Source organism: Rhinoderma darwinii, chromosome 8 (assembly GCF_050947455.1).
Source record: "Rhinoderma darwinii isolate aRhiDar2 chromosome 8, aRhiDar2.hap1, whole genome shotgun sequence".
NCBI lineage: Eukaryota > Metazoa > Chordata > Amphibia > Anura > Rhinodermatidae > Rhinoderma > Rhinoderma darwinii.
In genome coordinates, this window is record NC_134694.1 from 98518321 (window position 1) to 98530882 (window position 12562).

The 12562-nt window shown below is 39.5% G+C and overlaps 1 protein-coding gene across 1 annotated transcript in view; it reads left to right on the plus strand.

Annotated features, from left to right (window-relative positions):
• Positions 1-874: 874 nt before the first annotated feature.
• LOC142658777 (sodium- and chloride-dependent neutral and basic amino acid transporter B(0+)-like) overlaps positions 875-12562 on the plus strand; it is a 29134-nt gene continuing 17446 nt past the window's right edge. The window contains exons 1-6 of the mRNA XM_075834390.1: positions 875-1072; positions 3562-3706; positions 5318-5449; positions 6035-6196; positions 9090-9225; positions 9869-10001. Coding sequence (XP_075690505.1) covers positions 1013-1072; positions 3562-3706; positions 5318-5449; positions 6035-6196; positions 9090-9225; positions 9869-10001 — 768 coding nt within the window. The 5' untranslated portion in view covers positions 875-1012. The remainder of the gene's footprint in view (positions 1073-3561; positions 3707-5317; positions 5450-6034; positions 6197-9089; positions 9226-9868; positions 10002-12562) is intronic.

Genomic DNA, 12562 nt, shown 5'->3' on the forward strand with positions numbered 1-12562 from the left:
TAATAGTATATAATAGGAGCACCACTTTAATCATGTTAATGATGCCCACACAATGATGCCCAGGCTGGAGCTTGATCATTAGAATTGTTACCATCTGCGTCCCTGGAGTCTACAGATGAGTTTTTTCTTCATAGACAGTGTACAGCTCTGTGTGTCCTGCATACATCCACTGCTCTGTGTCATATATGACAGTGCGGCAGAGCGTGTAGCAGGGAAGTAGTGTAGTAAATCCATGCAGATGGCTGTGTACTAATCCCAGATGGGAGAAGGGAGTCTTGAAAAGAGCCAGGCCTGTAGGGGGGTACCGGAGGGACCCACGGCTCCTAGTTCCCTCCATTGGACTAGCATATAAGTCATGTTATATATATATATATATATATATATATATATATACAGGTCCTTCTCAATGAATTAGAATGTCATCAAAAAGTTAATTTAATTCAGTAATTCAATTCAAAAGGTGAAACTCATATATTATATAGATTCATTACAGACAGAGTGATCTATTTCCAGCATTTTTTTTCTTTTGATGTTGAAAATGATGGCTAACTGTTATTGATGATTCTCTAATTCATTGAGAAGGACCTGTGTGTAAATATATATATATATATATATATATATATATAAAATATAGAACAGTATAAAGCACCTGTGCTGTGACTACATAAATAAAAATGAGCAGGTTGGCACATGTGTGTTTGACTTGGCAAGCAGAATAAAATCAAGTCTGAGTCAACCATTATCTAGCTGAAACTCCCAGCTCCTCAATGATTTGCATGGGGTGTTGCATAATAATTAGTTCAGCCTACATGGTAAAATTCGTAATTAAATCAATTTTGGGAGGTGGTGATTGGTCTTTAAGAAGGAGCCTTCTATGAGTACTCTCTCGTCTGTGAGGTGAAGGAGGAGGAGGAGGAGGTTGGGTCATTGAGAGCCTAAGTTACAAAGGATAACCACATTACCTGAAAAGAACAAGGACATAATACATCCACTGTTAAGGTCCACTTCAAGAATGGGGCTGATACCTAATTTCCTCAAGTGCTGTAACAAGAAAGCCAGTAAAGACCTGGTGGTAAGTGCTTAACTTGTAGAGTATGGGAAACAAATGGGGAAAGTAAGTCAAGTGTCTGGGATGTAAGCCAGGATTTTTTTTTCATTTTATAGTCTGTTTTGAGTTGTTTTGCAACTAGGGATGAACTCTTTATGTGACTTCTACATCTAAACATCTTTCTCACCATCTTTCTGCATGAAACATTTACTTATTTCAAATATGAATTTCTTAAATTCTATAGATGTAGCAGAGCTAAATGTATCATTCAGCTGTTTGGGGAATGATCATCACTTTTTGAGTTACAATAATGCAGTAGGGTTACCTGAAGTCTCCTGTAAACCACAGGTCGGGATATCACTGTGAGTTGTACTAAATGACAAACTCCCTTATGCTACATATGTATTTTTGTAATGTATCGTGATAAACATCCAACTCTATATAAAATGAGCAGCGATGTTTGATAGTTTGCAAAAGCAAAGTGCAAGGTATATTTTCACCGTTTGCTTACATTTCTGTTTAATGATTAGTTTGTGCTGTTCTGCATTTTTACTAGAATTGTATAAGGCGAGGTAGCAGTGCACAGTAGCCGGCCGGAGATTACAGCAATGCACAATGCAGGATTCCATGAAATAATAAGTAACATATCATTATGTTACTATTGTAAAAGAATACACGACACTATATGAAACCGTCACTCATTTACAGAAAACAAACATCTGTATAATTCATCTAAAAAATTAAAACTTAGATTTGGGATTTTTCTAAAAGAATAAGTATCTTTGCGGTTGAGGTTTTAGCAATCTCCTGCCCCACTTTCCGCAAAGTTTAAGGAGTCCCTACAAATATTGGCATGGGTGTTTTTCTTCCCATTATTTTTTTTGCAAAGAGACCTCTGGTCACCACAATTTTGGTGTGGGGGCAGGGTGAGCTAAAAGTAAAAAATCCCAACCGATGCTAATTTTTGAGCTTTAGGGTAACATTTTCCTTTCAATTGTCAGGATCCTCACATTTTCAGGTTTCCCATGAATGTCCCTGTGAATTAGATACTACAAAATGTATATTTCATATAGCCTTGGCTGTATGCAAAATTTTCATGAACTAGGCATTGTGAATGACCCTAGATGTGCCCTTCCATATTGACTTCTCGTTCTTATATTGGGAAAATCAAGAAGCACAGAATCTAAAAAGTAGGTGAAAAATAAATCATCATCATCAATCTTACTTCAGAAGACATTCAGACCTCATGCATACGGCACATGGGGTCCCAGACTACGCAATCATAGACACTCTGTGTGCCGCCATATGGTGTCTCCGTGTGGCAGCATATTTCAAATTCCTAAAGTGGATCATCTACATAATACAGCATCAGATAGAACATGGCACCATTTTTTTTTCTTGGTTTCCATATGGATCCAAGAGAAAGAGACCTTCATATGCTTTAAAAAGGAAATCTGAGTCTAACGGAGGTACAATATAGACCCATAGACTTCTATGGGTACCATATTATGATATTTAAATTTTGTATGGAGTTGCAGTATGGCCATGTGCATGAATCATTGTTGCTTAAGTTTTTATCAATTACCTGCAAAGTTGCACTCACAAGGAGGACAGTTGAAATAACTCAGGTTGAATATAAAATTTACCACTAACCAGGTATTGTGACTTGACACTACATATGATTATGCATCAATGTGCAACATCATTTTTTATTGGTGTTGGAAAAAAACTATTAAATAATATAAAAATTTAATGTAAAACAAATAAAGATAGACAAGCCCGTCCATAATACCATGCAACAGATAGAAAATGTGCATGGAAAGTTACCTCAATATTACAGAAAGTCGAAAAAAGCATTCGTAGCTACCTATGCTTTTTTCGACTTTCTAAAACAAATGCAGATGAAAGAACTATACATATTTATCTGCTGTCAGGACATCCATACAACTGCACTCCCTAAAGTGTTATTACAAGGACTGAGTTTCAACATAGTGTATATCATAAAGTTCCGATAGATAAGGTGTTCAATCCAGTGGGACATTTGTTAATCGTGGGGCAACCAGTAAGCTCCGGAGACAGCCCTTAATCTAGAAGTTTAATTGATTGCATTAAGGTCACAGATTTGACTTCTGTTATAAAACATATCACATCTGATGTCAAATAAGCAAACATTGACTAATTCAAGTGTCTTAGGGCTACGATAAGTGTTTAAATATTAGGAGAGCCAACAAAATGACTGAGCCAAGGAGCCCTGATAAGAACATAATGTGTCTGGTCCATTAGGTGGAAAGAACAGATTAAATTAATTCTAATTTTAGAAGTGTATTATTAAAAAAAAAGGTCTAAAGTGAAATGTGTAAAAAAAACAACAACAACAACAACAGGGTAAACAGCAAAATGGGTAAAGAATGATAAGAGATTTGTTCCAGGACCAGGTAGAGAACATATCACAACTTCTATGAGTTAAACTATTTGTAACGATGTATTAACATGAATCTTTTTATTATAACTAGGGTCCACAAGTAGAAAATACAGATGAAAACACAGAGCGTGGAAACTGGTCCAACAAATCAGAATACCTCCTGTCCATGGTGGGCTATGCTGTTGGTTTAGGAAATGTGTGGAGATTCCCTTACCTGACCTTTCAACATGGAGGAGGTAATATATTATAGTGCACTCAATATATGTTTAAGATGGAGGAAGGGGATGTTCTCAAATATATGCATGCACAAAGCAAAGCTCAGAATGCCCTTAAAGGAATTGTCCACTTTGTATAATCTAGTCTTAAACTGTAAGAACCCTTATTCAAAGCATGCAGAAGGAAAATCTAGTACTACAGCAGATACTTTATACTGTGGACTGCGGCTATAGTGGAACAAATGAAAACAATCTGCTCTAATCATCTATATACTGTCCGCAGTGTGAGCTGCAGTAATTATGTATCATTTAAATTTTTCCAATCCTCTGATCTTCTAGTTTAAATATTACAATAGGTGAAGCAAATTGTTTAGGTTTGGTTCTCTTAATTACACTGGGCAATAATCGGTCAAACGATCGTTCATAGAACGCTCGTTGCCGATAATTGCTCTGTGTAAACAGGGCAGCGATCAGCAGATGAACGAACTCGTTCATCTGCTAATCGTATCGATCTAAAAAAGTAAAATATTATCTTTGTCGGCAGCACATCTCCCTGTGTAAACAGGGAGATGCGCTGCCGAAATGATAATAACATATGGGGACGAGCGATCGGAGTAACGAGCGCTCGTCCCATACATAGCAACGAGCTGTCTTGTTGATCAGCGTTCGCAGCACGGACCAAAATCAGCCGGTGTAATGGGGCCTTAAATCTCACAAAACAGACCTTTTACATTAGAGGCACCATAGCATCTGCACATCCTAATGATCAAATAATCTATGCAGCCAGAAGAGCCCCCCATATGAGCCCAGCTGCTGCAACTTATTGGCAGAGAGAGTTTGTCTAGCATGAGTCAATTTTGCTGTTACACCCCCGATCTCCCCCTCCGCTGACAAGTGAACCCACTTCGCAACGTATAGCTGCCCCAAGGGACTATCTGCTGACTAAAAAACTTTTTGTTTTTCTTAAGTTCCAGTTTGTTGAACCTTTTTCTCTAGCATAAATAAGTAATGATACTAAAGAGAGATCTGGGCTGTCTATATTACTTGTCCTGGATATTGCTTATGAGTAGTGCACTTAATTAAAGTACTGACTCATTGAAGATGTTCATGGCTACTAAAATACTATAAGCCGGCTCTCTCATTACTAAACTGTCTCAACCATGCAGGCCTCTAATACACGGTGATTTCTGCCATGATATGCCGGACACAATAGGCTTTTTGTTCAATTATTTTCCCTTAATTCACTTTCCAGTAAAACTGAATGATAGATATTATGCAATTATTTGTTGCACAGCTGCGACAAATGTAACGGTGCGTGCAAGTATGAACAGGAGTGTACCATGTAAAAAATAAAGAGGCTGCAGTCCCTTCAAATAGCTGATCAGATAGGGTGCCGATAGTCGGCCCCCGACGGATCTAATATTGATGGCCTATCCTAAGAATAGGCCACCAATTTTAAAAACCTGAATAACCCTTAAGCTCCCTGGGGCATATACTAATGTGAGTAAATAGACATTGTGTACAGAGCTATGTGGCTCTACAACTATAACGACAAAGCTAATATAAGAGGGAACTAATACTATTGAGATAATCAATGGATGTGCCCACAACTTTATTTCTGTTTCTTTTTAGGTGCATTTCTTATCCCATACACTATCATGTTGGCTCTTGCTGGTTTACCCTTATTCTTTTTGGAATGCTCCCTTGGACAGTTTGCCAGTTTAGGACCAGTGGCCGTATGGAAGGTGCTTCCTATTTTTGAAGGTCAGTAGAGCACAAAAAGTCTAAATGTTTCTCTGATATACAAGTATCAATTGCTCAGTTTTGGATGAAATTTGTATATATCTCCTGATCCCAAAAATTCTCCTTACCTCAGGTCCTTAGGGGCTTTTTTATGCATCAGGGCCCTCAAGCTAACTGTCCCCTTGCATCAAGACTGTGGGTAAAAGGTTCTCCAAGCCCACTCTGCTCTCTTCGAGAATCATAGTTTACAGGGGACAAAAAGTCTGACAACCTGATCCCCACAGTCTTGCTGAAGCCGACAGAGATAGCTTGTTTGGACCACTTTAAGAAGAGACCATGACCATACAGTTTACAATCAGTCGGAGAGGTAACATTTGTAGGTGTTTAAGATCAATGTATACTTTCATCAAAAAATTGGGGGGTTCCGTTAGGTATATGAATAAACCCTAATATGTTCCATCATATATCCCCTACTGCGTTGTATCTATCACACTTTTTATTAACTCCAATCTGTTCCTTTAGCTTAAAATATTAAAATTGTGCATTGAGTTCAGTATTTTATATGTCGTTACATATAATTTATTATGTGTTTTTTCTACTCCACAGGAGTGGGAGTCACCATGGTCCTGATTTCAACGTTGGTCACAATATATTATAACGTTATCATCGCATACAGTTTATATTATTTATTTGCTTCATTTACAAGTGTATTACCATGGTCTGAATGCTTCGAGTGGTCTGACAGCAAATGCAGCAAAATACCCAAAGGTAAAATATAGATTTTTTTGTCAAATGAACTGAAAACACACAGTATGGGTATGTTCACACGGCTTATTTTCGGCCATTTTTTTGGGCAGTAAACGGCCGAAAAATCGGAATCAGAATGCCTCCAAACATCTGGCCATTGATTTCTGTTCCGACGGGCCGTGAAAAAGAAGTGCATGTCACAACTTGAGCCGTTTTTGGAGCCGTTTTTCATTGACTCTATAGAAAAACAGCTCCAAAAACGTCTGTGAAAAACGCGAGTTGCTTAAAAAACGTCTGAAATTCAGGAGCTGTTTTTCCTTGAAAACAGCTCTGTATTTTCAGACGGTTTTTTGATTTTGTGTGTGCACATACCCTAAAGAGAATAAAAAAAAGTCTACATTCCCGCATATCTACATTATTACTGTCACACACCATATTGGCATAGTAGGACTTAGGACTGAGCGTCCAATGGTTGCCAAGACTTTATAAAGGGCTGAAGCTAAAGGCCCCCATACATGAAAAACTGTTTCATAGTCAGTAAGAGGTCCTCTCATCCTTCAACCCCCCCTGCAGACGTACAGATTGTGCTGGCAGCACGTGGGGGTCCAATCTTTACATTAAAAATAGTAAATTATTATATTGGAATTGGATAGAAAATCTCGGTGTATTAAAGCAAATATTAATTGTCAATTCACTAAAAAAAAAAATACATCAAGCTCATATGACAAATTGGTGGAGGTCCTACTCTTGGCACCTCTGCCAATCCGCTATTTAAAGGGGATGCAGCGCTCTTCATTGTTTACATAGATTGAATTATTTTTCGGACTTGCACATTCCACTATATTCGTAGCCGCTGTGCAAGGTATTGAACCACTGTCCGATTCACTTGAATAAGACAAAGCTGCAATATCTTGGACAGCCGCTACAAAAGTAAAGGTGTGTGCAATTTCAAACAGGAATGAAATCGATATAAATCGATATAAATAATGAAATCAATGTAAACGTACAAGCACTGCGGCCCCTTCAAACAGCTGATTGTCAGGGGTGCCTAGAATCGAACCCACAATAATCTAATATTGAAGGACTATCCCAAGGTTGGACCATCAGTTTTAAAATCAGGATAACCCCTTTAAAAAGTTATTACCATACAAATATTACAGATCATTATATCCATGCTAGTACCTGTGATTTCTACTTTATGCAGTGCAACTCGGTTTTTTATTTTGTATATGTCAACATTTCAAACTTACAAAGATTTCTAATTAGGAAAAAAAAGAATGTGTTCAGTGAATTCTTCTCTTAAAATGTTATGGGCCTATATTTGAATCAGTTACTTATAAAGTCATTCATTGGCGATGAAAACATTCCAAAATAGAGTAATACAATGACATGTTATTTAAAAGTACACACCAGAAACCACTCATAGGGACTGTATGAGATAAAAAAAAATTATCTGTTTTTCCCCAGAAGGAGCGCCACTCTTGTTTATGGTCTTTATCTGGTATTGCAGCTCCACCCCATTTAAGTGAACGGGACTAAGCAGAAAACCAGATACGGCCCATGGACAAAAGTGGTGCTTCATGTAGATAAAAAACAGAGCTTTTATTGTAATAACATGCAACCCTTTTAACCATACAAACTATTGTACATTCTTATCAAAAAGATTTCTTTCTTGACCACCCCCCACCCCCCACACACAATGTTGCCCATTGAAGTTGCCCATGGTGCTTAGCCAAGAGCCTTGCTCCTTCTTTATCTGTGTGAAGTTGATGCCAGCGCCATTTAATTTTATTCAATTGTACTATATATGAATAAAATGGAGCTACCATCAACTTGGCTTGGATAAGTTGAAATGTCCTTAATAAAAGTAAAAGTGACATTGCATTTCGCCCATTTGTTTTAGAAATTATCGGTGATTCCAGCTCATCAACTGTATTTCCATTGCTTCTTATCTTTCTCATGACTTGTCTATCACTGTACAATAGATAAGGTGAAAAGACTATGACAAAATGAACAACTATATATTATATATATATATATATATATATATATATATATATATATATATATATATATAGATAGAAAACAGTACCACTCTTTAGAGAGTCCCAATATAGCAGTGGGTGCAAAGCAGATAATCCTGATCCAAGGATTGTATAGTATACCAAAGAGAAATTCAGCAGCACTCCAATGTGAGCAAAAATAAAGTGATTTATTCAATCAAATGCAGAGATGCAACGTTTCTGTCCAACCTTAGGCCCCATGCACACGACCGTAGCCATGTGCACGCCCGTGATTTTCGGGTCGGCCGGCAGCGGACTGTCAGCCACAAGACACTCGTAAATCGCGGGCCATGCACATGGCCGCGGCCATTATTTTCAATGAGCCCGGACCGCAGAAGACGGACGTAATAAGACATGTCCGTTCTTTCTGCGGTGCGGGCTCCAGGGCCATGCACGGACCGTAAAAACTACGGTCGTGTGTATGGCCCCATAGAAATGAATGGGGCGGCAAGTCTCCCATGGATTTTCAAGGGGAATTGCGGCCGCAAAAGCACGTTCATGTGCATGGGGCCTTATGCTTGACAGAGATTGATTGATTAAATCACTTTATTTTTGCTCACATTGGAGTGCTGCTGAATTTCTTTTTGGCATATATATATAATATAGCCCAAAAATCAGGCAGTACTCCAGAGATGTAGCAAAAATAGAATAAGTGCTTTATTCCATCAGTCAAATGCAAAATTGTGTGTGTGTGTGTGTGTGTGTGTGTGTGTGTGTGTGTGTGTGTGTGTGTGTGTGTGTGTATATATATATATATATATATATATATATATAAATATATAAATATACATATATATACAGTGTATATATTTAGTTTTTGTATTCAATGGCAATTGACTTTCTGTTCACAGGGTTCTGCAATGTTTCTTTACAGCCGAATATCTTTGAAACGATAAATCTTACCTGGGTACAGAATAATAATTATACATGTGTGGAAAACTCTACTATGTATATAGACACTGAACTTCCCAGCAAACAATATTGGGAGTAAGTATACACAGTTATATGTTACTTATTTCTCCTTCAGATAAGATTGAGAATTCTAGAATACAATATTGAATAGATTGACTGATTTTCACAAGATCTATGCTCAGAGCTTATTTTTAGCACAAAATGTATTATCAATTTTGAAAATCGTGTGTACGTTGTTCTATTCTTCAGTCATAATAAAATAATACTGTATACCGAAAGGGGTAAAAAAAAAAAAAAAGTCCAGCTTTTGTGCTCTCAGAAACATCACCATTTTTGTCCATTGACTATGTTTAGTATTGCAGCTCAATCCCATTCAAAGGCATAGGGCTAAGCTGCAATACCAAACACTGCCTATGGACAATAGTGGCACTGTTTCTGAAAAGATTCAGACAACTCTTTTAATATAATATTATAACCAGTACAAGGCAGTCATTCCATGGCTTCCATTCTGAATTATATGCTTTTAAAAATATATTGTTTTGGTAGTGATAGGATTCACATATCTTATTGGCTATTTATAGTACAGATCAATATAACAGCAGATTCTCATCTTGTTCCTCACAATCAATTTCCTGTAGACACAAAGCGATCACTTATATCATCGTGTTAATCCTGATTTTCTGTCCTATGTTGATAATGTATCTTATAACCTTCGTAGAAAAGTGGCACTTCGTCAATCAAGTGGACTTGATGAAACGGGGAACGTTGTTTGGTACTTGGCTCTTTGTCTTCTCTTATCTTGGATTATAATTGGAGCGGCTTTGTTTAAAGGTATAAAGTCTTCCGGAAAGGTAATAATGTTTACAATGAGTGCATATTCTTTATATGATTTGATTTAATATTCATTATGAGACCATGTGGATGTGTAGCAGAGCTGATGGCCATGTGATATATTATAAATATGGCTGTATCTTGCTATTCAAAGGGGAATTATTGCGTCTAAAACAAATCATACTTGCCCAATCATGAAAATAAATTGTTATGGAGATGCCTTTCCCAGGGACTACTGTCCTAATTCTAGCATCTCTGAAGTGTCAACACTCCTTTGCAGCTGGGGTGCAGGGGGTCGGCAGGGTATGTGCCATGAGTGCTAGAAGGGTCTGAGGGCACCAGCAGCAAGATTCAGGCCACTGTAACACAAACATTTTCCACCTGTATAACGGCCGCAAATCCAAGCCGACATGCAGGTCTAATGACACAGATCCCAATGATGATGTTAGTTTAAGTCATTAGATCTACAGCATGACATGGTTTGCGGCCATAATATTGGCGCAAAAATGCGCCCACATTACGCTTGTTTGAATGCGTCCTAAGGCCTCATTCACACGGCAGGGTTACCCGGCCGGGTGCCGGCCGTTCATAAATCGGCCGGCACCCGGCTGCATTAGGAATGATAGACCCCTAATGGGGCTATTCACACGACCGATTTTTTGACGGCCGGGAAATCCGGCCGTCAAAAAATAGGACATGCTCTATCTTTGCCCGGGCACCCGGCCGCCCGGCTCCCATAGAAGTCTATGGGGCCGGGTATTACACGGCCATCACCGGAATGTGTTCCGAGTGATGGCCGGGTTTCCCGGCGCTTGCGCTCTATCTCCTCCTCCTCACAGTGCAGAGTGCATGTGAGGAGGAGGAGTTGATGCCATTCTGACGAATGGCATCGCTGTACACTGTGTTGCAGGGCCGGGGTGTACAGCAGGTGGAGTGAGCGCTGCGCTGGCTCCCTTCCCCTGCTTGTTAAAAGCACCCTGGCTCGGCGACACCTTCGATGGCGCCGCTAGTAGCAGCAGCTGCTGCTGCGGCTGCTACTACTGCAGCGACGCCACTATAGCAGAGCAGGGAGGTATCTCCCCGCTCTGCTATGTGCTAGTCGCACTTTAGCTCCTTGAAGGAGCGGAATCCCCGTGTTTTCGGGGATTCCGCTCCTGGACAGAGCGCTTGATGTCTCTGTCCATATCTGGGCAGTGACATCCGGGGAAACTCCTGAAGCGGAATCCCCGAACACATGGGGATTCCCCTTCAGGAGCTGCCGCTGATGTCACTGTCCGGATCTGCCCGGCCCGGCACGGATGCATAACTTTATACAAACCGGCCGGGCAAAATGGCCGATTTTACCGGCCGAAACTCGGGCTCGGGAACGACCCGGTCGTGTGAATCCCGCCTTACTAATGACATGTAATTGTTTCAAAATGTTGTGGGGTAGGGGCATCAAACGGAAGCTTTGTCCCTGCCTATTCGGATAGTTGTGCAACCTGGAAAATCTGAGTGCCTCCATGAGAGGCATATATTAATTTCCTGGGGTCTACAGTCAGGCATTTTGTTTGACTTTTCTGTGATGGAAATAACTAACTTAAAGAGGTTGTGCCAAGATAGACATTTACCACCTATTTAGAGGGTAGGTTGATAAATGTCTGAATGCTGGGGGCAACAGGGACCCCCACTAATCATTAGAACAGGGATCCCGTATTCCTTCTTACTTCACAACTGCAGTGAGGAAAACTTTGAATAAACTGCGGATGTGCATACTCTGTGCCGCTCCATTCATAGTCTATGGGACTGATAGAGAGCGTGGTGGGCTCACCAGCGATCAGACATCCTGTGGAGGGGTGATAAATGTCTATCTTGGCACAGCCCCTTTAAATATAAACAACGAGATCTTATCTATTCATAATTCAGTTTAATAAATAAACTGGAATTCCTCTAAAGCTAATGCTACATGGATGATTGTCCCATGCAGAGAACTGGTATTTAATCGGATCTGTCCTATTAGAGCATTTCCTTCCATATTTAGGCTTGTGCCACGTCCCAACACAGAAAGTGTGCTGACTTCTTATTCTGGGTGGATAAACTGAGTGACATGGCCCTAAGGACAATTATTAACACAATGCACATGCTACATTACCGAGAAAGTAATATGGTGCCTCTCCCTCCATGTGTCATACTGCAAGTGCTTAAAGAGGAGCTGTCACCTCTCCTGACTTGCTGTCACCTCTCCTGACATGTCTGTTTTAATAAATAGTTGTATTAACTTGTATAACAATTCTGGAGCATCTTTCTTAGAACTCTATGTTGTGCTGTTCCTCTGTTATTCCTCTTAGAAATATATGAATAAATTGACTACTGGGGGTTACTAGTTGGGGGTGTGCCCCTACACAAACTGACCCTGTCCAATCAGTGCTGACATAGTGAGACTGTGTAGGGACACACCCCTTTGACAAGAACAATGGTAAGACTTGATTGTCAATTTATTTATAAATCTCTAGGAGTAACAACAGAGGAACGGCACAATGCAGAGTTCTAAGGAAATATATTATTTCATGGGGAATTCAAGTAATTACTATAACAGACATGT